A 24,107-nucleotide genomic window follows, 5' to 3' on the forward strand; every position below is an offset into this window, starting at 1 on the left:
GCCTGGGGACTGCGTGCAGGAGACTTTGGATAAAGGGGCAAAGAATCGGGAAGCCCAGATAGAGGAGCCTCGCACCCAGGGATGGATGCAAAGGGGCTTTATTCCCCAAACCTGAGACCTAAAGGATGTTTTGGGGAGTGGAAGCAGGGAAGAAGGAGAATAGTCTCAGTGGAAAATGGAGTTTGTGAGCAAGTGCAGAGACCCGTGTTGTAATCGTTGAGTGAGGTTCTGTACCTGGAGACAGATCTGTGTGGGGAGAGCACAGGAAGCTGCGGGAGGGGATTGTCAAGCTGGTGTAGGACTTTAAGAGCTGCTAAAAGGAGAAGTCCAGTGAGGAGTACAGTAGAAAGCCCACTCTGTTGTCTGTTGAGGAGTCTAGTAAAGGGTGTGTGCCTGGAAGCCTTTTACGAGGCAGCTCGCATAATCCAGGTGAGAAAGGGCTTCGAGTTAGGTTAGGTTTAGGCAGAGCGTTGGGAGCCTGTTTTAGAAGTAGAAATGACACATTAGGCCACTTGCTTAGATGAGGGAATTAGATGAGGCGGGGAGGAGGGAGAATTGATCCCAGGTATCTGATGTTGATACCGCTCTAACATGTTGAAAGTCAGTGCATGCTAGAGGTGACCCAGCAGTGGATACCCGCAAGGCTTTGGGTTCATGGGAGGAGCTGTGCTTACTTTGGGCTGTGGAGCTGAGAAAGGAGGAGGCTGCAGAAATACTTGGGCAAAGCCTCAGGCCTTTTGTTTATCAACAGAATGTTCCACCTATCACTGAGCAGGTGTTTCTAGTTGTTTTGGGGCCACACCCAGCAGGGCTAACGGGCTTACCCCTGGCTCTACCCCCAGGGATCACTCCTGCAGGGTTTAGGGGACCGTATGGGGATGCTGGGGATCTTATCTGGCTCCACCACATGCAGAACAGGTGCCTTACCTGCTACACTATCACTCCGCCCTGAGCAGACGTTTCTGAAGGTGTGGGCTGAATTTAATCATCTTTGTGTCTGGTTTGCGACAGGCCAGCAATGGGCTTGTTTGACATGGATCGAGCACTTATGCCATGCCAGGCTCTGCACTCAGTGCTCTGCATTTGTTTGCTGCATGACAGCTGTAGGGAGCAGCTATCCTTCAGATTTGTTCTCACCACTTTTTTTTCACTTGGGTGTCTCTTATTCAGGTAATGAGCTGGAGGAGACGAGCCAAGCTGGAGTTGACGCAGATAAACTGTCAGAAGAGAGTAGCCCAGGCTGCTTGGAAATCTGAGGTAATAGAACCCTTGAGCAGGAAATAGACCAGATCAGTTTATTTGTCCTTCTTTTCTCTTGGCTTACTCTCTGATGCAAATCATCCTTTGAAGATAGCCTTTCATCAGAATTAAAGTTATGGCAAAATCCTAGTTTGGTGCAGGGATCTTTGGCATTGTTCTACCAACAAAGACCAGAGCAGGTCCATCACTCTGCAGTAGTCAGAACTTGTTTTAATTAGGTGCATCCAAAACGTTCCAACATTGTTGGAAGGAGTACAGCAGCTAGGGTGCTTGCCTTGCATGCAGCTCTCATAGGTTTGATCCCTGGCACCCCATATAGTTCCTTGAGCCCCACCAGAAGTGAGCCCTTGGGGCCGGAGAGGTAGTGCAGTGGGCAGGGCTTGGTTTGCACACGGTGACCTGGGTTTGATTCCTAGCACCTCATATGGTCCCTGAGCCCACCAGGAGTGATTCCGGAGTGCAGAGCCAGGAGTAACCCTTGAGCATCACTGGGTGTGGCCCCCAAACCGGAAAAAAAAAAAAAACCCAGAGCAATCCCCGGAATGCAGTGACTGAAGCAGATAAAAGTTTATTCTCACTCCCTAACCCCTAAGTAGGCCAGAGCTCACTCTGGGCATCCATTTCATGAAGTTGCATGGGAACAGAATTCCACTGATCATGTGGTTCTGCTCATAGCCAGGCTGCTGGAGCGCCTGCTTTTGTGCGGGCTGTCCTTCTTGTAGGAAGGGAAAGAGAGTGAGGAGCATGAGCCCATTCCTTTTAAGGTTCCAATGTCTAAAGAGACATATTTTGGGGCCACATGGCCCATGAACAGAAGCATCTGGTGTACAACCAAAGAACAAATTATGGCTGTTCTCACGCTAGAGAGAAAGCTGGCTGAGCCCTGCTGACACTGGAGCCTGGGCCATCGTGAGGGGCGCTTCACTGCCCAAGTGAGAAAGGGCTGGCTCTGTCTCCCCATGGCAGGATGCTCTAACTTAGGGCCGGCTTTTGTTGTCCAGGGAGTCCAAGCTTGTTTATGCCATCTTCGCTTTTTGTGGCCGACACATAGGATACACTTTGAGCTATTTGGGACCTGGAGATGAGGAAGATGGGGCCCTGGGAGCAGGGTGAGACTCCATCCCCAGCCAGGAAGGAGCCTGAGCCATATGGGCGATGCCGAAATAGCACGAGCAACCCCAGCAGCACCGCGGACAGCTGCTTCGAGTGCGTGGTGTGCAAAGAGGAAGAGAATTGATCTGTGGAGAATCATGAGATGAAGGTTGATTGATTTGGGTTTGGGGGGCACAGGGCTTACTCCTGGCTCTGTAGTCAGGAATTATTCCTAGCAGTGTTCGGGGGATCATATGTGATGCTAGGGATGGATCTAGGGTTGGCTGTATGTAGGGCAAATGCCCTACCCATGTGCTATCACTCTGGCTCCAGATTATTTTCTTTATTTGGGGGCCACATCTGGACAATACTCGGGGCTTACTCCTGGCTTCACACTCAGGGATCATTCTGAGAAGGCTTGCGAACCTGGGTCAGCAGCGTGCAAGGCATGCTGCTTCCTGCTGTACTAGATCTCCAGCCTGTGGCTCAAGAATTTCTATTTTTATCTCTTTTTAGTGGTCTTGGGGTGGGAACCCAGTGTCTCAGACATGCAAGGGGAGCACTGGGCCACCTCCCCAGCTCTGAGAGGAAGATTCAGCGTGGCAGTGGTTTGGATTAATAACTGGAAAGGTGTCTTCAGGTGGAGCCCGTGTTGGTGTCCCAGTTCCATGGCTGTGTTCTGAGGGCCAGTGTCTAACCACGCCTCGTTTTCCTGATCTGTAAGACGGGAATAAGAGTGTTGGACAGAATTCATTTTGTGAATTAGGTGAGGTCAGACGTAACATGGACAGTGTACTTGTTAGTTACCTCCTTTCGCGAAGTGTTAGGATGCTCTGAAACCAGTTAGGATGCAGAAGCAGGGAACTGGGGCTTGTGCAGTGACCCAACAGGCAGGAGCATGTGCTCTGCACTGAGGCTTGGGCTTCAGCCCCACAGAGTGCCCTGAGCACTCTCAGGAGCAACTATGGAGCAGAGCTGTAAATGATTAGCCCCCAAGCACCAGCAGGTGTGGCCCCAAAGCAAAGAAAAGGAGCCTTCTCCTGTGTGGATGGCAGTGTCAGGAGTTGCCCAGGTTGTGCAGACGGATCAAGGAGTTTGGTGCCTCCCAAGCTGTTCTCAGGGAGTGGTCAGTTTGGGGCTGGAGCAGTATAGCAGGTAGGGTCCTTGCCTGCTGAGGGGCTGCTCATTGTCTGGGTTTGATCCCTGGCATCATATATGGTCCCCTGAACCCTGCCAGCAGGGATCCCTGAGTCTAGAGATGGGAGTGAATCCTGAGCATCTCCAGATGTGATCCCAAAAACCAAAACCAAAAAAAAAAAAAAGCAAAGAGCTCAGTTTGTGGAGTGTTGGGATGCATCCTGAAAGTTTGAACAAGGGATCATTTGAGCAGGGAAGGAAGGAGGAAGCAGGTGGGTCCCGGCTGCTTATTGAATCTCTTTAAGCCCAAATGCTTCTGGGAACCTTTGTCTAATCCCCGCTTCCCCTAGCGGAGTTTGGAGCTGTTCGCTCTGTGATTCGTAGCATCTGCATGGATCGTTCAGTGAGTGCATTCTCCCCTCATAACCGTGGATTTCCTTGTCGGGCTCTCCATTGGACCTGCTGCATTTGACGTAGGGACCGGCTCCATGTGGCATTCCTACTGGCTAGCTGGTTTGCTGGTGTGAGGCTGGTGCAGGTTGCCCAGCTGCCGGCTGTCTGCAGAGTCAGTCTTGACAGACTGAAGAGGAAATGGCATTTGGACTGACGAGCACTGCTGTGCGGTACCTGGTTGGCGCATGCTTGACTCAGGAGAGGACCTGAGGACTTTCTCCCTTCAGGTTAGGACTCGGGTGAGCTTGGTGCTGTGAGTTTAAGTCAAGATAGTTTCTCTGACTGTCTTTTCCTCCCAGGGGGCAGCCCTGCCATTTGACCTGGTCAGCCTTTGCTGGGGGAGGGCTGTCCTCTACGCTTTGGGCATTTTAGTCATGCCCCTGTAAATGCCAGGAGCATCCACCTACTGGGTCAGAAATTTCTCCAGATAGTGCCAAATGTCCAGTGCAAAACTAGCCCCAGCAGTGAACCCTGCAGTTTGAGCAGTATTTTGTTGTTGTTGTTTTGGGGTCACAATTGGCAATGCTCAGGGGTTTCTTACTTCTGGGTTTGTGCTCAGGGATCACTCCTTATGGGGGTGGGGGGACCAAATGGGATGCCAGGGATAGAACCCAGGTCAACTGTATACAAGGAAAGGGCCGCCCTGTCTGCTGTACGATTGCTCTAGCCCCTAGCGCAGCCTTCTTAACCTTTTCATCCCTGTGGATTAGGAAAACACGAGAACTCTTCATGGACTGGCTTATGTATGATATCCAGGCCTCTTGTCCTATCCCATGTAGTGCCTGAATCATCTACTCACTACAGGATTGAGGAGTAGGAGCAATTTTTGGTGGAGCACCAGGAAATTTCCATAGACTGCATGCTGGCAGTCTGCCAACCAGAGATTAAAGTACAAGGCTATTGAGTCCTGGTTAGAAGCATGAACCTCTGGGGGACCAGAGCAATAGTACAGCGGGTAGGGTGCTTGCCTTATATGCAGCTGACCGGGGTTCAAATTTCCGGCACCCCATATGGTCCCATGAACTCTACTAGGATTGATTCCTTAGTGCAAGCCAGGAATAAGCTCTGAGCGTTGCCCCCCAAACTGGACCAAAACAAAACAAAAATCCTTCCAAAATCCCCAGCATGAACTTCTAAAAATTCTGTAGCCATTCTGGGCTCATGCTGGTTTTATTCCATTTGGGCAGAGTGGGGGACCTCTTTAAGCCTGTTTGCTCAGTTGTAAAATGGGAATAATAAGGACCTCACACAGAGAACTCTGGGGGCAGGAAGGTCATTGCGTTTATTTTGTCCACTTCATAATTGGTGGCCAGTGTTGCTGTGTATTAGAAGAGGACGGGGCAGTTGGGAGGAGCAAGAAACAAAGTAGAGGAAGAAATGTCTGGTCTTGGAATTCATGCTGAGGTATGCAAATCAGAAAGTTCCTGCCACGCGGTCCCAGTTCCCCTCCGGGATAACTGAAGAAGGTCTGTGTGGCCTTCCAGAGTATTCTATGTGTATATCTGCACATAGAGAGTTTTTGGGGATTGGAATTGGGACTGGGTTTAGGGCCACACTGGCTGTGCTCAAGATTCACTCTTGGTGGTGCTCAGGGGACCATCTAAGGTGTTGGGGATCGATCCAGGGTTGGCAACATGCAAGGGAGGTGCCCTAACCGCTATACTATCTGGCCTGAGGTCTTTTGTATTTTGGGCCACACTCAGTGGTGCTCAGGGCTTACTCCTGGTTCTGCACTCAGGGATCACTCCTGTCAGGGCAGTGATAGGGATAGGGTGCTGGGGATCGATTCTGGGTTGGCCTGTGTGCAAGGGAAGCACCCAGCCTGCTGTACTATCTTTCTTCTATCTTTCTGGCCCCGAGAGAGACCCGTTTTTGAAGAGCCAAATCACTTGAGTTATTGCTGGCTCTGAGTCTTTTACTTCAAAGGCAGAACTGGCAGCTTCTGTGGAGCTTCAGCAGTTTAGCAGTTGGGCCAGGTGACCTGCTCTCTACCGTCCTGCTGTTTCCCGGGGGATGGTGCTGCCTTTGGTGACACAGAGGTGCCCAAGTCGAGTGCTGGCAGGGTGGTGGACACTGCAATAGGGAGGGTCCCTGATTTTAGAGAAAACTAAGTCTGTCTGTTGCCCCCACGCATACCCTCCCCCCCATACATCCTGTGCCCAAAGCATATTGTCATGGAGCTCACACTCTACTTTGCTAATTCATCATCATCATCATCATCATCATCATCATCATCATCATCATCATCATCATCCCGTTGATCATCAATTTTCTCGAGTGGTCTCAGTAACGTCTCCATTCATCCTAGCCCTAAGATTTTAGCAGCCTCTCTTTACTCATCCTTCCCAACGGTACCACATTGAAGGCGCTTTCACGGTCAGGGGAATGAGACCCATCATTGTTACTGGTTTTGGCATATGAATATGCCACAGGGAGCCTGCCAGGCTCTCCCACGAGGGCAGGAAACTCTCGGTAGCTTGCCAGGTTCTCCAAGAGGAAGAACTAGGTTATAAGATGTTGCTTCCGGGAGCTTGGTTTTATAGTCTCTGGATGTTGGCCGTTGATGAATTTTGCTAATTGAAAGTTTTTTTTTGCTTTTGATTTTTGGGGATCACACCTGGCTATGCTCAGAGCTCACTCCTGGCGCACTGCTCAGGAGTCACTCCTGGAGGTGCTTAGGGGACCATATGGGATGCCCAGGATTGAACCCAGGCCGGCTGCCTGCTAGTCAAGTACTGTGTCTCCAACTGCAAACTAGTCACAATTTTTCAATCACCGAAATAACAGCGGTGAGAGAATAAGCAGTTCAGCGCCGAGTGATTTAAGCCTTCAAAAGGCGAGTGTCGTGCGTACCAGCACTCAGCTCTCCTGAGTGTCGATAACTAGAGTCTCTCGGTCACTCCTGACGGCCACAGAGAGAACCAGGACATGGACTCAGATTTAAACTTGCTCCTAATGAGTTGGAGAGAGAGGCTTCCCAAGCCACGAGCTTCTGGGAGGGAGGCGAAGGGCAGCATGGCCAGGAACGTGCGTGGCTCACACGGAGGTTCCGAGGTGACAACTGCGGCCGGGCACGGGCAGAGGGCCAGAAAGCCGCCTGCTGGGTCCGGCAGTAGGATCTGTTCTCTCCACCTCACTCATGCCATCTCTGGTGCCGGGGCTAGCAGGTCTAAGTAGTGGCTTTCTGCTGCCAGCGGGAAGTGGGTCTCCCGAGCTGAGATCCTGGAGGCTACACCCGGTTGGCGGCCTGGTTTATTTCGAAGTGCTGGCTGAGCTATCCTAGGAAATGCTTAGAAACATTGTTGAAGGGCAGAAGGAACATTGTTTCATTTTGTAAACAGTTAAAGATGGAATAGATACAAAAGAATTTGTAGAAGTATAAGGATACAAAATAGCAGCCATGTTATTTTATGTTATCTATTTATAAAAAAAGAAAAAAATGTTACTGTTTCTTTAGAGTAGCCTCCCCTTCTTTCTTGCAGTCTGGCGCCTAACTCCAGGCAAGGGCTGAATTGTACCTTTTCTCATCCTCTCGCCTTTCTTTGTAGTTGTACAGGTATTGTTAAATTGTATGTTTAATTTTGCATTGAGGGCGGGGGGGGGGGGGGGGGCGGGATTGAGCTACACAGTGGTGCTGAAGGTTCACTCCTGGCTCTGCGCTCAGGGGTCTCTCCTAGTGGTGCTCAGGGGACCATGTAAGGTGCCCAGGATGGAACTGGGGTCAGCCACATTGTAGTGCCTTCTGCCTGTACTATCTGACCCCAAATTTTGCATATTTTGGAATTTAGTGTGATCCTATTATTTTTGGAATGACTTGGCATCTTTTGATGAACATGTGTACTTGAGATTAATATATGGCGCTTATTGTTGTATTTCATCTTCACTGGTGAGTGCTGTGCATTGTTGTATTTCTGTTCTTTCTGCTGTTGGTGGGCTGTTGGCTTGTTTCTAGGATGTGCTCCTGTGGCTGTTCAGGTGCCTCTGCACAGCCTGGGTTGTTGAGGAGCACCCCGGAGAGGCACCGGGTCGCAGGGTGTGTGTCCCCCTCGTCTGACCAGTTAACCAAGTTGTTTCCAGAGTGGATTTCCCAATCTGAGTTTCAGCCATAGTTCTGTTTGCTACATATCCTCCCAGCAACAGTATTAACAGTGTTAGCAGTCCTCAATTTCTTTCTTTCTTTTACTAAAAATAGGGCGTTCAAAGATACTTCATGTGGTTTTGGTTTGCATTTCTTGATTTTTTACTGAGTTGAGTAACTTTTGGATTAATACTAATGATTGATTATTAGGATATTGGCTTTTTTGAAACAACTGTTTAAATCAGCTTGTATTTCTATTAAATCTGTTTTTACGTTAATTTGGCATAGTGGGGGAATGCTGTGCTCAGGGATCACTCCTGGTGGTTCCATTGCTGGTAGGGGGGGTGTCAAACCTGGGTTGGCCATATGCAAGACAAGCACCTTATCTCCATGTAGGCTTTTCTTTTCTTTTTTTTTTTTCTTTTTTTTGCTTTTTGGGTCTCACCCGGCGATGCACAGGGGTTACTCCTGGCTTTGCACTCAGGAGTTACTCCTGGCGGTGCTCAGGGGACCATATGGGATGCTGGGGATCGAACCCGGGTCGGCCGCGTGCAAGGCAAACGCCCTACCCGCTGTGCTATCGCTCCAGCCCCGGCTTTTCTTTTCTTTTCTTTTTTTTGGAGGGGGTCAGGGAGGAGGGCCTCATAATGTAAGGCATATGCTCTACTAATGAGGTACCAACCAACTAGCCAACTTTTTGTTTGCTTGTTTTCTTTGGATGTTAGGGTATTGGGTCATACCTGGCGGTGCTCAGAGCCTGTTCATGTTTCCTTGCTCAGTGCTTGGGGAACCATATGTATGGGATGTCAGGATTGAACCAGGGTGCTACCTGCCAGGCAAACAATTTATGCCTTAAACCCTGTATTATCTAACTGGGTCCTCTGTGTGTGTGTGTGTGTGTGTGTGTGTGTGTGTGTGTGTGTGTGTGTGTGTGTATGTTTGGGGTTCATGACTGATGATGCTCAGTTCTACTCTCATCACTCCGGTGGGTACCAAATGGGGCAGTGGGGATCACATCCAGTTGTCAAGGCAAGCACCCTCCACTGCACTATCTCTCCAGCCCCTTCATGTTTTAATATTAATCCTTTATCAGTTGTATGATAAACTTTATCAGTTTATCATGTATTAACAATTTATAGTTTGTGTTTTTTTTTCACTCTAGGTGTTTTATTCATTTGTTTGGGGGTGGACAACACCTGACTGTGCTTAGGGCTTACTCCTGGCTCAGTGCTCAGGGATCAGTCACTCCTGGCTGGGCTCAGGGACTATAAGGGGTACCAGAGATCCAGACTGGGTCAGGCACATCCAAGGTGAGTGAACTGTCTCTCTGGCCTTAGGGTTTTTTTTTTTTTTTTTTTTTCATTTTGGGTCACACCTGGCATTGCACAGGGCTTACTCCTGGCTCATGCACTCAGAAATTACTCCTGGCGGTGCTCAGGGGACCATATGGGATGCTGGGATCGAACCCGGGTCGGCCACGTGTAAGGCAAACGCCCTACCCGATGTGCTATTGCTCCAGCCCCTGGCCTTAGGGGTTTTACAAATTTCTTTTTTTCTTTAATTTTCACTTAGGCATCATGATTTACACTATTTTTTTTTCTTTTTTTTTGCTTTTTAGGTGACACCCAGCAATGCTCAGGGGTTATTCCTGGCTTTGCACTCAGTAATTACTCCTGGTGGTGCTTGGGGGACCATATGGGATGCCAGGGATCGAACTCGGGTCGGCTGCGTGCAAGGCAAACGCCCTACCCGCTGTGCTATCGCTCCGGCCCGATTTACACTATTTTTAATAATAGTGTCCCAGGCATACAGTGTCCCAACACCCCCACTACCATTTTGTCAAGCATCGCCAACACGAGCCCTTTCATCTGCCCCCTCCACCTTGGCAAACTTATTTCTACAGACCAACTCCCAGGGTCTGTTACCCATAGCCATTTGTTACTCCTTTATTAGTTTTTCTTTTTAGGGTGGTGGGTGGTATTGGGGCCACATCCGGCTATGCTCAGAGATCACTCCTGACTCTCTACTCAGGAGACTGCTGTCTAGGTGCCAGGCAAAAGCCTTAACTCCTATACTGTCAGACCTGAGTATGTCTTTTTTTTTTTTTTTTACCACACCCACAGGTGCTCAGGGCTTATTTCTGGCTCTGCCCTCAGGAATCACTCCAGGTTCAGGATTGAACCCAAGTCAGCCACATACAAGGCCCCTACCCCCTGTCCTAGCTCTCTGGGCCTCCCAACCCCAGCTTTGATTCTTGATCTTAATGAGTGTCACAAGACAGCTAACATTTCCTCTGGAAGTGTCATGCTCTGTTTTTGTCCATGAAAACCTCACTGCACCCCCTGAATCCTTGTAGGAAGAAGGGGTTCTTGCTGCGGAGTCAGCACCTCTACCTTGTGTCCAGCCCCTGTTGTGGACACTGAGGATTGCAGTGCACGGGACTCTTTCCTGGACTGTTTTTTTCCAGTTGAAACTCTATCTCTGATGGAGGTTACAGTTGAGCTTTTTTGTATCTGTTTTTTTGAAGACAGGGCAGGGACTAGAGCATTGGTAATTATCTCCCTTGCACAGGAGAGAAATCAGGCACTGAAATGGAAGTGCTCTTGCCAGAGGTACTTAGCTTGGATTTGCCTGGCTGCCACAGCTGGGGTTGTAACTGGGTTTGGGGTGTTGGGGATTCCCTCTGCAGCCCCTTGCATGATTATGTGCTATGTCCTCGAGGAGAGGCTTGGCTTCGTCCCGGTGCAGGGGTCTGGAAAAGGCTGTTCCAGGGGCTTGACAATACATCCCTGCAGTAATTCTCACAGAATTTTCCCGAGTGATACCTTCTTCATGCAAGTGACTTTCTCTCCATTTCCCCGAAGAACAATATTGTTGTTGTTATTATTGTCATTTCTCCCCACAAATCAAGATTTTAGTCAGGAGGTCTTGTAGAAAACGTCTTAAAGATTTTGTGGTATAAAGAAACAAGCAGGGGGCAAGAGTGATAGCACAGGGGCTGGAGTGATAGCAGAGCGGGTAGGGCATTTGCCTTGCACGCAGCAGACCCTGGGTTTGATCCCCGGCATCCCATATGGCCCTTTCAGCACTGCCAGGAGTGATTCCTGAGTGCAGGGCCAGGAGTAGCTCCTTAGCATTGCTGGGTGTGACCCAAAAACAAATAAATAAATAATATTTAAAAAAAGAAGAAGAAGAAAAGATAGGAGCAAGCTCTGACTTTGTGCACAGTTGTCTTCCTTTTTTCAGCCTTTTTTTTTCCTTCTCCAGTTTGGTTTTTTAATAGCTAATATTTGCAGATGGTAAAAATATGATGCAGAAAGACTGGTCAGTCAGTACTGGAGCTGTTTTCCACCCCTGCTCCTGTGAGGGATTCCCCCATGGCCAGTCCCTTGTGTGCTCTCAGGGGTGTCTGGTAAGGTCATTGTCTTTGGAATGTGAGTATGACAGTCTGTCCCAGCAGGCTCTGTGGTTTTGCACACGGCCACACTTCCCTAGGAAGGGCCAGTTTTGTGAAGGGACTTTGAACTGTCCCAAGAAGAGGTGCTTAAAATTTGGAAGGGGCCGAGGACTTGAGCGGGTAGTACAGTGGGTTGGGTGTTTGCCTTGAACATTGGCCAGCCCAGATCTGATCCCTGGCACCCCATATGGTCCCCCAGGCTCACCAGGAGTAATCCTGAGCACAGAGCCAGGAGTGACCCCTGCCTGAACATTGCCAAGTGAGGCCCTCAAAAAAACTTTAAAAGACAGGGTGGGCGGGGCAAGGAGCGAGCCCAAGGGACTGGGCACATGCTGTGCAGGCAGTGGGCCTTAGGTTGGCTCCCCAGTAAAGCCAGGAGTGACTCCCATGCATAGAGCTGGGAGTAGCCCCTGAGCATTGCCAGATGTGTGTCCCTCTCCCCCCGCACCCCGCTCAAAACAAAACATTTTAAGAGGTCAGGGATGCAGCTCCTTGGAGGAGCTGTGTCTCTCACGATCCTTTTTTTGTGTCTGTTTCCTAATGCAGCTGAAGAATCCGAGCGAGGACATAGTAGTTGTAGGTCATGTCACACTGCAGATTTTCTTTATTTTGTGGGAACTTCACATTCATGTATATAGAATTGTTCCTAAAACATATAGATGCTATTGTGGCACGGAGAAGGAAATTCTTATTTCATATTGGCTTTTTTGTCTATTATGTTCTTGGTTTGCAAGCCCCCCAAATAAAATAAACATTTTTGCCAGGAGTTTCAGGATATTTTGGCTTTTGGTTGGTAAAACTTAAAACAGTCAGAAAGTACCATTCTGCACCCCCAGGCTGCTTTGTGCCATTTGAGAGCCCTAGAGGAGGTGTTGCAAGAAGCTGGCAGGAAGAAGGGAGGAATAGACCCCTACACACACACACACACACACACACACACACACACACACACACACACACACACACACACACACACACACCTGGTGGGGGAGACACACAAGGCAAGCAAGGGTCTAATTCTGGGCTGTGTGCTCATTGCTCAGGAAGCTTTGAGGGGTGGGATGACAGGTGCAAGAAAGATCAGACTGAAAGTTTCATTTATTCTCGATTTTTCAGTAGCAAGGCCCTTTGTCTTGAGTCAAGCTTTAAGCTTCAAGCTTCAGAGCTACTTCTAAGAAAATGGATTCTAAGCTGGAGCTGCAATTTTTTTTTTGGGGGGGTGGTGGTGGTCACACCTGGTGATGTTCAGGGGTTACTCCTGGCTGTGCTCTCAGGAATTACTCCTGGTGGTGCTCAGGGGATACCAGAGATCAAACCCAGATCAGCTGCGTGCAAGGCAAATGCCCTCCCTGCTGTACTAGTTCTCCAGCTCCTGGTGCTACAAGTTTAAGGTTTTTAGATATTCTCAGATTCCCTCCCTCCCCCCAAAAAATCAGTGTTATTTTAAAGATAATATAAACCTCAGCAAAGCAAATTTGTTGTCTTGACTGGTAGGAATATGTAGATATGGTAGTAATTTTCAAGGTGTAGGGTATTATCTAGGAGTGCAAGTAGTTTGCACCAATACTGCAAATAGTTTGTTTCATTTTGGGGGATGCACTCAGTGCTGCTCAGGGCTTACTCCTGATTCTGTGCTCAGGGCTCACTCCTGGCAGTGCTCGGGTGACCATTAGTGGTGTAGGGAGAGGTCAAACCCAAGTCAGCTGTGTACAAGGCAAGCGCATTCCTGTTGTACTATCTCTCCGGTCTCCAGAATACTGCAGGTAGCTTCAGAATACAGGACTGGTGGAATTAGGTTTCCATTTAGCAGAGCAAAATCCTGAGGGGGTAATTGACTTGAAAAGTGTGTGAAATGGGCTGGAGAGATAGTACTGCAGATAGTGCACATGCTTTACACGCAGTTGATTTGAGTTCAATCTCTGGCATCTCATACGGTCCCCCAAGTCCCACCTGGAGGGCTCTCTGAGCACAGAACCAGGAGAAAGGCCTGAGCACCACCTGGGCATAGCAGAATTCCCCCACCCCTCAAAAAATTAAATAAAACAGTGTGTGAAGTATAAGCCTAATATAAGAACAATGTTTACTGAGTGGGAGGAGGCAGCAGTGGATTTTGCTTCTCTGTGTGACATCCTTCTGAGGGCTGGGAGCGGGCTGGGAGCGGGCCGGGGCAGGTGGCTCTCATCTGCGCAGGGCTGGCCTAACGTGGACTCTTCATCGCCGTGGCCTGGGTTGGGGAGAGCTGAGCCACGCACCAGAGCCACCTGTATTTCGAGAAAATCAGGAACCCAGAGTAACTGGGAGCCAGTGGCATTCTTCTCACTGCTCTTGGGCACCCCGTTTGTTCAACCCTGGATAGCAGATGGCCATGCCCTGTCCAGGCCCGAAGCTGGGCCCAGCGTGTTCTGGGAGCCAGAGCCTGTTGTCTGTCAGGATCAGGGTCTCCTTTGTAGCAGGCATAACAGCTTCTGGTTATGGGGCAGTTTGGACAGCTTGCCTGCTGGTCAGTGCTTGCTAATGACCTCTGTCCTGTTTCCTGTGTGACAGGGGCGCATTCGACTGTGAGATGGCGCTGTGCATGGCCTGTGGACTCACTTAGGCCTCGGGGCAGGTGCTCCCTCTTTCCCTGGGGGTACCCTCGCGGTTTGGCACAGCCTTGGTTCCATATAAAGTGCTTTCCTAGCTGAGAGAACCACCCTGAGTGGTTCTTGCCTGGAGCCCGTCCTCTCTCTCTCCTCTCTGTCTCTGTCTCTCTGTCTCTGTTTCTATCTCTCTTCCTCCCTCCCTCCCTCCCTCCCTCCCTCCACTGAGGTCCCAGGCTTTGCCAGGTTCCATTTCAAAGGAATGGGTCATGATTACAGCTTCTAAACCAGGTCAAGCCACTAAGTAGTTGCTGAGTGCACCCGCTGGGCTGAGCAGAGGGGCCGGTTGAAACCACCCGCTACAGTCTGTATCTGCTCACAGCAGTTTGTCGGGCACTCCCCAGCCTAACTCGCCCTGTGCCCCAGGAGGAGGGCAGGCCCGCTCTCCCCCACTGTTGGAGACTGCCCACCTGCTCCTCTGGGAGGTGTGGAAACTGGATTCAGGGCCCGCTGGCCTGACCCACGAGTGTCGTCCAGGGCTGAACCTCTTCGCCAGTCCGTGTGTCTTGTTCTGCGTGTGGGGCCACACCTGGTGGTACTCAGGATTTACTCTTGGTTCTGTGCTCAAGGATCACTCCTGGCAGGTTCTGGAGACCCTGGGGGGCGGGGGCTGCTGGGTCAGCAGCATGCAAGGCAAGTGCCCTCCCCACTGTGCACTCTCTTGGGACCGAACCGGCCCAACCAACATCTTAGAGCTGCAGTGTGAAACTTGGTGCCCAGAGCAATCAGGCTTGTAGTTCCTGGAACTAAGGCTTGGGCTGGGACCGTGTGGCTTGGTGTGTTGAACAACATAGGTGCCCTCTTCTTGTCTGGGGGAGACCTGGGATTCCAGTCAGCTGGATAGAGCCGTGTGAACTTCGTGAACCTTGCCTGGGTCAGCAGTGCGTGGGTGTTTGGGAACGGAAGGCCAGAGGTGGGCTGAGTTTTCTAAGCCCCTCCCCTTCCCTGCCAGACTCCACTCCTATAGGGCCGCTTTTGCAGCTGTGCTGGATGCGCCAGGTCGTGGGACAACCCCCGAATAGAGCCGCCAGGAGCAGGGCTGGAAACTGCCCTCTCTTCACAAACACTGAGTAGTGTAGCACCCATCTCGCTATGTTCTTCAAATCTTTGTTCAATTTTGGAAAATCTCAGCAGTACAGGAAGTGTGCACCTTTTTTTATTTTTTTGCTTTTTGGGTCACACCCGGTGATGCACAGGGGTCATTCCTGGCTCTGCATTCAGGAATTACCCCTGGCGCTGCTCAGGGGACCATATGGGATGCTGGGAATCGAACCCGAGCCGGCCGTGTGCAAGGCAAACGCCCTACCCGCTGTGCTATTGCTCCAGCCCCGGAAGTGTGCACTTTTAACTGTTACGTAAAAAATGCTTTCTGCTTTGTTTTATTTATAGTAAAATTATAATTTATTATAATAATATAATTCTATATTGCTGGTGGTGCTCAGGAGTGACTCCTGGCATTGCTGGGGGGACCAGATGTGCTGGGGATTGAACCCAGGGATAGCTGCATACAAGGCACACTCAAGCGTCTTAACCTCTGTATTATCTTCCCCACCTCCAAATTTAAATGACAATCTAGGCGTGTCCGAACTAGTGAACAGAGGACTCCTGGTATCTCAGAAGACCCCAGCTGGCCTCTCCCTGCTCTCCTAAGTTGTTTTGGTGAATCATTCTTTTTTTATGGTTCTCCCCTCTAGGTTACTTGTCTCTCTGTGCCAACAAACCACCTGAGTCCAATAACTGAGCCCAGTAGTTTTCAGTCTTTTTCCAACTGCGTGCCACTTCCGGCTTGGTTTCCTTCCTGTGTGCCCCTCCCCCCCACACCCTACCAGTTAGCCACCTAATCTTGAGCTGTGATTTCCCCCACATGTATGCGATTGCTCACCTGTGTCCCCATAGAATGCCTGGGGCTGTAGTGTGGGGGAGTCCCAGGGAGCCACATAAAATACTGGCTTAGACCAGCAGCAGTTTCTTTTTTTTTTATATTTTTTAAATTTTATCACCAAGTGGAGAGTTACAGAGTTCTCAGGTTTATGTCTCAGTTATACCGTATTCAAACACCATCCCTTCCCCAGTGCCCATATTCCACCACCCAAATCCCCGGTATGCCCCCCGCCCCCACCCCAACTGTATAACTGATGAACCTCACTTTATTTTCTCTTCACCTTGATTACGTTCCATATTTCAACACAAAACTCACTATTGTTGTGGGAGTTATATCCCCAAACAAGATAGCCCTAATAAGGAGGCATTTGATAATTAGTTTTCCATTCAAAGATTGTATGTTTTCAGGTTTTAGAAAAGGTCGCGCGGCTGCGCTAGCGGCCGCGTGGCTTGGATCTGTCCCAGTCCCGAATCCTGGAGCCGTGTTAGTTGCTGCTCAGTGGCGCCGGGGTTCCATCCGGAGAAGGTGTGCTGGCGGCACCTCCTCCCTCCGGCCCCCCGGTGTTGCTGGCCCCGAATCGGGTCCGGAGCATTGTCCGGGCCGCGTTGCTCACCAGAATGCAGCAGCAGTTTCTTATTTCCTTTTTTTTTTTTTGGTTTTTGGGCCCCAACTGGCTGTAAGATAACATAGATGGCTGGAGAACTCCTACTCATTCTTTTTTTTTCCCCATGGGGCAGGGCGTGGGGCAGGGCACGGGGCAGAGCAGACTCACCTGATGATGCTCAGTGCTTACTCCTGGCAAGATCAGGGGACCATATGGGATGCTGGGGATTCAACCCAGGTCAGCCACGTGCAAGGCAAGTCCCCTACACAGTCTTGCTGGCTCTGATCCTGAGTACTTTTTACGGGGACTGCTGATTGCAGCACTTGAGGAGGGGCAGGCCCCCCTCCCCGCCATTTTCTGTGCACCACAGGGGGTCCAGGCAGGGCCTCTAGTCACTGCTTCCTGGTCCCCGCAAAACCTAGATCCAGTGGGTTTTCTGCCACTGAAGACCACAGGCAGTGACAAGTTAGGCCGGGTGCTGTCATGTTCTAGCCCAGCCCCTCTGAAGGAAGGAGCTCCCGCTCACCACAACTCCTTGGGGAGAGAAGTCGCTGTGATCTTTCTAAATGGGCAGCAGCTGGGGGACTGGAGCCTTTTGCTGTGAGGCAGCCTGGCGGCCCCTGAACCCTACCAACCCTGTGAGACTAGAAGCCCTAGGCCTATAGCTCCTGTGGGAGTCACCCCTTCCTGCTCCCACTCCTGGGGGGCTGATCCCATGATTGACTTCTTTGTTTTTTGGTTTTTGTTTTTGCTTTTTGGGTCACACCCGGCGATGCACAGGGGTTACTCCTGGCTCCGAACTCAGGAATTACCCCTGGTGATGCTCAGGGGACCATATGGGATGCTGGGAACGAAACCCAGGTCGGCCGAGTGCCAAGCAAATGCCCTCCCCGCTATGCTATTGCTCCAGCCCCCATGATTGACTTCTTTAAACTTCAGAGGTGCTTATCTGTGGGCCGACTGACACTTTTCTTTTTCCCTTTCTTTGAGTTCCTCTTTTTCTCCCTTTCTCTGGCTTCTCTCTCCTTTCCTTTTGCCCTGTTGTTCCTCTTCCTACTTTTTGCCAGGATGGACTGGCAATGGAGGCTGCCCCGGGAATTTTCAGGCCCTGGTTTTCTCCGTCCGTGCACACACCGGGCGAGCTCTGGGCAGTCTCTCCATGGCAAGACTCTGGTCATTAGCGGTGGGTGAGAGCAAAGCACAGAGCCACCCTCCTGGGGGCCAGAGGGAAGGACAGGCTCTCCCCACACTCTCTCAGGGACTTCCCCTGCCTTCTCCCCAAGGCCTCTGAAAGTAAGAGCAAGGCAGGCACTGCCTGTTCTCCCCGGAGGAGAGCCCTGGCAGGGAGGAGGTGCCTGGCCTGGGGCTGTTCCCTGGAAGCTGCCAGCATATGTGGCTTGTGGCTTCTCCAGTGGGGTCCCCTGGAGCCAGCAGCACCCTCCCCACCCTCCCCCTCCCACCCCCATTAGCCAGGCAGCTTTTCTCATGTTTATCTTTCCCACGGGCCTAGTAGTGCTCCAGCTGGACAATTTCCTCTGAGCAGGCTGCAGCCAAGGCCTGAGAGACCTCAGTTTGGGGGCCGGGGGGAGGCGTCACCTGGTGCTTGCTGAGTCCAGGATTTGGGGTTAGCACCTGGCAAGGCTGAGGAAGGGAAGGGGGCCCCCTGCCAGGAGGGAAGGATTTGGACTGACTGGAAAGTTCTGAGGCTGGTTGAGGAGCCTGATTTGTGGGACCTGCGGCCCCTCCCTTTCCGCGCCGGGCGAGGGACTCCAGAGTCGGGGTTGCCCAAGTTTGGGACGCAGGAACCATAAGGCCTGGCCACCACAGACAGGCCTTACCTCAACAGACGGGCGCCAGGGCAGGCTTCCTGCCCTTGCCTGCTCACACTTTGAAGAGCTCTGACCAGACACTAATAACAGAGCTCCCAGCAGCAGGGCTGGCTGGGAAGGCAGGACAGCCTGGGTGGTGGCAGGTGGGGTGGGATCCTGAGCACAGGAGAGCTGGAGGGGCCCCACCCGCCCCCAGTGAGTCTTCAACCTCTGGAAAGTTTCTGGTCACCCCAGGTGGGGCGGGGTAGGGGGGCTGTGTTCTCCTGAGGCTCAGTAGGAGAGGGTGTGGCCTTCAAGGCAGCTCAGCACCCACACAGCCATACATGGTCGCCTTCTCGGCAGCGCCTTGTGGGGTGACTCATCCCCAAGAGGCTGATGTAACTGGGGAGCGGCCTGAGCAGTTCTGGGCAGACTCAGACCTCGGAGAAGAGGTTTGGAGGAGCAGAAAGAAAAATGGCCCCTTGTCACCTGCTGGGCCAGGGCGGGAGGCGCATGGAGTGGTGTTACCCACCCCCAGGAGAGGGGACACTTTGATTTTGGAGCAGCATCTTTCTTCAGGACAGGCTGAAAATGCTGAGCTGAGGCTGATCCTGGGCTGCGGGGCTGGGGGCAAGGGAGAGGGGTGGGAGAGCTGTTCTAGCGGAGTCCTTTGCCACGGCCTGTGTGTTTCCTTATGAGCCAGCCCCAGGCCATGGCATTTTCCTGCCCTTGGCTGAGAGAGTGTGGTATAGCACATTAAATGCAGCTTTTCCCAGAGACTGTTGCCTGGGGTGGGGGGGGGGGAGGATTCTTCAGGGCTGAGGTTTCTGGAAGTAGAAGCTCCCTCCCCCCATTATGGAGTCTCCAGCCTGACAGAGGGGGGTATCCACAGCCTGCTCCACCAGCGTCGAGGGAGCTTTCGCAGAACCCCAAGGGTGAGGCCAGGGAGGGTTGATTCCTAACATAGCTAGGCTGTAACATCAACCTTCTAAACACTTATTTCACCATTGAAAAACCAGAACAAAAGAGAAAGGTCTTCACAAAGCCAGATGCTTTTAATTGTCTTTAATTCTAAGATTTTTGTCATGCATTTTGTAAAATCAAGAACAAAACAAAACAAAACAAAAACCCAATGAAAAAAACAAAACAAAACTCTTAAGCTAACCTGTTTCTGTATTTGAAATTGCTGACAGTAATCAGTGATGTTTATATTTGTGCTTTGACTTCTGGGATTCCCAGAAAGGACCAAAGGTGACCATTCTGTGTTCTGCAGTGCTCTGTGATTCTTGAAATTTCCTGGCCAGTAAGCCTCGGGTCCTCCACACCCCTGGTGGTCTTGCTGGTAGCAGGCGTTTGTAGTTCCTTCCTCTTTTGTGGGCTTGTGTGAATCTTTCCATCTCTCTGCATTTCTCACCTGGAGTTTGGGGGCTAGCGCGTCCATTCTCTGCCTAACACGAGGTCCCGGGCTTTCCCCAGCAATGGATTTCCCCCAGCACAGTCAGCATGTCTTGGAGCAGCTGAATCAGCAACGGCAGCTGGGGCTCTTGTGCGACTGCACTTTTGTGGTGGATGGTGTGGATTTTAAGGCCCATAAAGCAGTTTTGGCAGCCTGCAGCGAGTACTTCAAGATGCTCTTCGTGGACCAGAAGGACGTGGTGCACTTGGACATCAGTAATGCGGCAGGTACCCTGTTGGGTCCAGGGCCCAGCTTGCTGAGGGCCGGAAGCTGTGGCTGGTCCTCCTGACACAGTCCCTGCCCTCCTGCAAGCAGCCCCTTCACGCTGGGGAGTGCCAGGCCTCGCACACAGGAATCAGGCCATCAGTGTGTGGGTACTAAGTTCCTGCCACATGTGGCACCTCTTCTGACTGGGATAAACAAGCTGAGCAGAGGGAACAGAGGCCATGTGGGCTCCGAGCGTCCGACTCCTGTCACTGCTCAGTCAAGCCTGCGCCGCCTCCTGTGCTCACTCTAGTGAGGCTGGTGTGAATGGGGCAGGGGAGGCATCAGGAAGGAACTGCTTCTAGACGCAGGCTCCCCAGCCAGAACGGTATGGCATGCCCAGAGGTCAGGCAGGCAGCCCCCCATTTTAGATATGGAAGCAGAGACCCAGAGAGGTCAGGTGACTGGCCGAGCCCTAAGGAAAGACAGCGCTGACATACTCCAGTTGGAGTGTGCTCGGGACAGGTGGTCACACCCTCTGTCCACTGTTGGGGCGGGCATTTAGTCCCATCCTCCTGTGAGGCTTGCATTGTCCACCCTGCACAAATTCATGGCCTCTGGCCTCCATGCAGGGTGGGTGTCTACCCCTATCTTGGAGACTACTGTCTGCTCTGAATCTCAGCGCCCCGCCTTTTCCTCCCCAAAAGGACCGGCGGAGTAGGGGTGGGGGTGGAGATGGTAGCCTGACACTCGTTTTTCATGAATTGTTAGATCCTTCCGGTGTGCGGGGCAGCTGGGCAGGTTTTGACACAGGCATTGAAGTGGGTTTGTGACAGCGGTGTGTGTCCTTGGCAGGCCTGGGGCAGGTGCTGGAATTTATGTACACGGCCAAGCTGAGCCTGAACCCTGAGAATGTGGATGATGTGCTGGCCGTGGCCAGCTTCCTGCAGATGCAGGACATCATCACAGCCTGTCATGCCCTCAAGTCACTTGCCGAGCCGACCCCCAGCCCTGACAGGAATCCCGAGGTCCCCGCCACAGAAGGTAAGCTGATTGGCAGGCGGCTCTTGAGCACAGGGCTTCTGGTGGGGGCTGTGCCTCTCGGGGTGAACCATTCTGGCTCAGTTTCCACATTTGGTCTTGCCTGTGATGGAAGGTGCTGCATCTACCACAGTTAATTCTCAGGCAGGCCACTGGAGGGCCCTTCTGCCCGTTTGTTCCTTTCCTGCCCTTGTGCTTTGCTGCCAGGGAGAACCGGGCAGCCATGCCCCATTCAAGACCTTGAGCTTGGGGTTTGCTGCTCCTGTATCTCCTAAGTGCCTTTCTACTCTCCTGACCGCCTTGGGAAGGCTTGCTGTTGCCCGGGCAGCTGTGATTTTTTGTGGAACCTTTCAAGGGAGTGGCACTTGACCCCTGAGAGCTGAATGCTGAGCCGGTCGCCGCTCTGCTCCCCCCAATAGCCCTGTGTGACTGTAGTTTTCTGGGACCCAGCATGGTGTGGATTGTTTGCCTGCATGGCATTTGGTGAACAAAGAAACCAACAAGCCACTCCAAGTGGCAGTACAGATCCCCCTGACCCCATGGGGGAATGATGTGTGTACACACACACACACACACACACACACACACACACACACTTGGGTGAATGATGTACACACACATACACCCATGGAGCACACACATATACACATGCACCCTTGGGGGAAAGATGTACAAACGCGTGCGCACGCACCCACACCCACAAACACACACCCATTGGGAAAATATTGTGTATACACACACACACACACACACACACACACACACGTGCTCCTAGGGAGAGCTTTCTGTTCTATTAGGTCAATTTCCAAGGGGCTGCTGAGTGATTTTTTTTTTTAGAGGGCAATAGGGCAATAGGCCAAAATAAATTTGGAAACCTGTGAGCAGTCTGGATCCCTATGGAGTGCTTGAAACAGCGCATCTGTCTGGGTCTGTCTCCAGGGCCGGACAGGAGAGCCAAAGAGGAGAAGACGGCGGTCACCACAGTGAGCGAGCTGGAGTCCGCCAGCAGCAGGGCCCCTCACGGCCCAGGCAGGGAGCCCAAGGAGGAACGAGGCGGCCAGGCAGAGAGCGCAGCCAGTGGTGAGCGGGGGTGCAGAGGGGGTGCAGGGAGTAGCCCAGGGGACCCAGAATCATCTGCTGTTACTTGTCGGTCTCTGTTCAACCTGTGCAGGGTTGTGCTGCTCCAGCCCCAGGCATGGCCTCCACCAGGGCCTGTGGCCCCTGGACAGAGTGTCCTCATTCAGTTTCTGGTATCCCCACTCCCCAACCCAGGTGCGGAGCCGACAGAGAAGGCAGATGCCCCCCGGGAGCCCCCACCTGTGGAGCTCAAGCCCGACCCCACGAGTAGCATGGCTGCTGCTGAGGCCGCCTTGTCAGAGAGCTCGGAGCAAGGTACTATGTCTGCACTCCCGGCCCGGGGCCTGGCCCCCTGCCCCCTGCCCCGACAGGCCCTTCTGCTCCAGAGCCGTCCTCCTGCTTCAGCTCTCCCCGCTCTGCTTCGGCTGTGTCCCGGGCATGCTGCTGACCAGCCCAGATGCTTTGGCTTCTCCCACTGTGGGGGAGCCACTGCCCCTTGGCAGTCTGGCTGGGTGCTTCCCAGCCGTGCTGGGGACCACGGATGGGACTCCTCTGTGCAGGCATGACAGCCAGGCCTGACTTGGCCTGGGGTTTTGCCTGCCTCTGGGCTGTCCCTTCATATTATTTTTTTTTTACTCTGACTTTTGAGCCTTACCTAGTAGTGCTCAGGGGACTGTATGGGTTGCTGGAAATTGCAACTGGGTCAGCAACGTGCAAGGCAAACGCCCTGCCTGCTGTACTGTCGCTCTGGCCCAATGGCCACCTCCTTGGAGCCCCTTGGAGCCCTCCCTGCCCGTCCATGTCAGCGCTGCCCTTCTCATCACAGAGATGGAGGTGGAGCCTGCCAGAAAAGGAGAAGAGGAGCGTGAGGAGGAGGAAGAGGAGGAGGAGGGTGCCCCGCCCACTATGGTCAAGGAAGAGGGGCTGCAGCTGGAGAAGGGAGAGGCCCCTGAGGAGAGTGAGGAGTCAGCGAGCACAGACTCGGGGCAGGAGCTGGGTGCAGAGGCCCGGGGCCTGCGCTCCGGCACCTATGGCGACCGGACCGAGTCCAAGGCCTATGGCTCGGTCATCCATAAGTGTGAGGTGCGGCCGCAGGGTGTGTCCTCCCATAGCCCGCCCCGGCCTCGGGCCTGGTCCAGCCACCCCCACATCACTGCTTCCCTCCCGCAGGACTGTGGGAAGGAGTTCACGCACACGGGGAACTTCAAGCGGCACATCCGTATCCACACGGGCGAGAAACCCTTCTCCTGCCGAGAGTGCAGCAAGGCCTTCTCCGACCCGGCAGCCTGCAAGGCCCATGAGAAGACCCACAGGTACAAACCGCCCCCTGTCCCCCGACTTGCTCCCTCCCGCCGGACCCTAGCCTTCTGGGCACCCTGCGACCCCTCCTCGCCCCTCTGCCTCTGACCACAGCCCACTGAAGCCATATAGCTGCGAGGAGTGCGGCAAGAGCTACCGGCTCATCAGCCTGCTGAACCTGCACAAGAAGCGGCACTCGGGCGAGGCGCGCTACCGCTGCGAGGACTGCGGCAAGCTCTTCACCACCTCAGGCAACCTCAAGCGGCACCAGCTGGTGCACAGCGGCGAGAAGCCCTACCAGTGCGACTACTGCGGCCGTTCCTTCTCCGACCCCACCTCCAAGATGCGCCACCTGGAGACCCACGACACCGACAAGGAGCACAAGTGCCCTCACTGTGACAAGAAGTTCAATCAGGTGTGGGGACTACGGGCAGGGCACCCCCCCGGATGGGCCTCTAGGGGTCTCCTTGAGCCAGGGTGTTGAGCTCCTCCTAGAGAAGTTTGGGAGGGCAGGCTGTGGCAGAAGAGACTTCGGGAAGAACTGGGAGGGTTCCTCTCACGGATGCATCCTAGAACATTCCAGTAGCCTTGAGGGGAGGGGCTGCTGAGGCCAGTTCTGT

General features: G+C 52.5%; 1 protein-coding gene across 1 annotated transcript in view; it reads left to right on the forward strand.

Moving 5' to 3' along the window:
* ZBTB17 (zinc finger and BTB domain containing 17) overlaps window positions 1–24,107 on the forward strand; it is a 28,525-nt gene that overhangs the window by 1,010 nt on the left and 3,408 nt on the right. Inside the window, exons 2-9 of the mRNA XM_012931636.2 lie at window positions 1,171–1,257; window positions 19,887–20,093; window positions 20,926–21,114; window positions 22,051–22,191; window positions 22,384–22,503; window positions 23,015–23,271; window positions 23,359–23,501; window positions 23,602–23,902. Of these exons, the coding sequence (XP_012787090.1) occupies window positions 19,889–20,093; window positions 20,926–21,114; window positions 22,051–22,191; window positions 22,384–22,503; window positions 23,015–23,271; window positions 23,359–23,501; window positions 23,602–23,902 (1,356 nt within the window). The 5' untranslated portion in view covers window positions 1,171–1,257; window positions 19,887–19,888. The remainder of the gene's footprint in view (window positions 1–1,170; window positions 1,258–19,886; window positions 20,094–20,925; window positions 21,115–22,050; window positions 22,192–22,383; window positions 22,504–23,014; window positions 23,272–23,358; window positions 23,502–23,601; window positions 23,903–24,107) is intronic.

Source organism: Sorex araneus, chromosome 5, assembly GCF_027595985.1.
Source record: "Sorex araneus isolate mSorAra2 chromosome 5, mSorAra2.pri, whole genome shotgun sequence".
Taxonomy (NCBI): domain Eukaryota; kingdom Metazoa; phylum Chordata; class Mammalia; order Eulipotyphla; family Soricidae; genus Sorex; species Sorex araneus.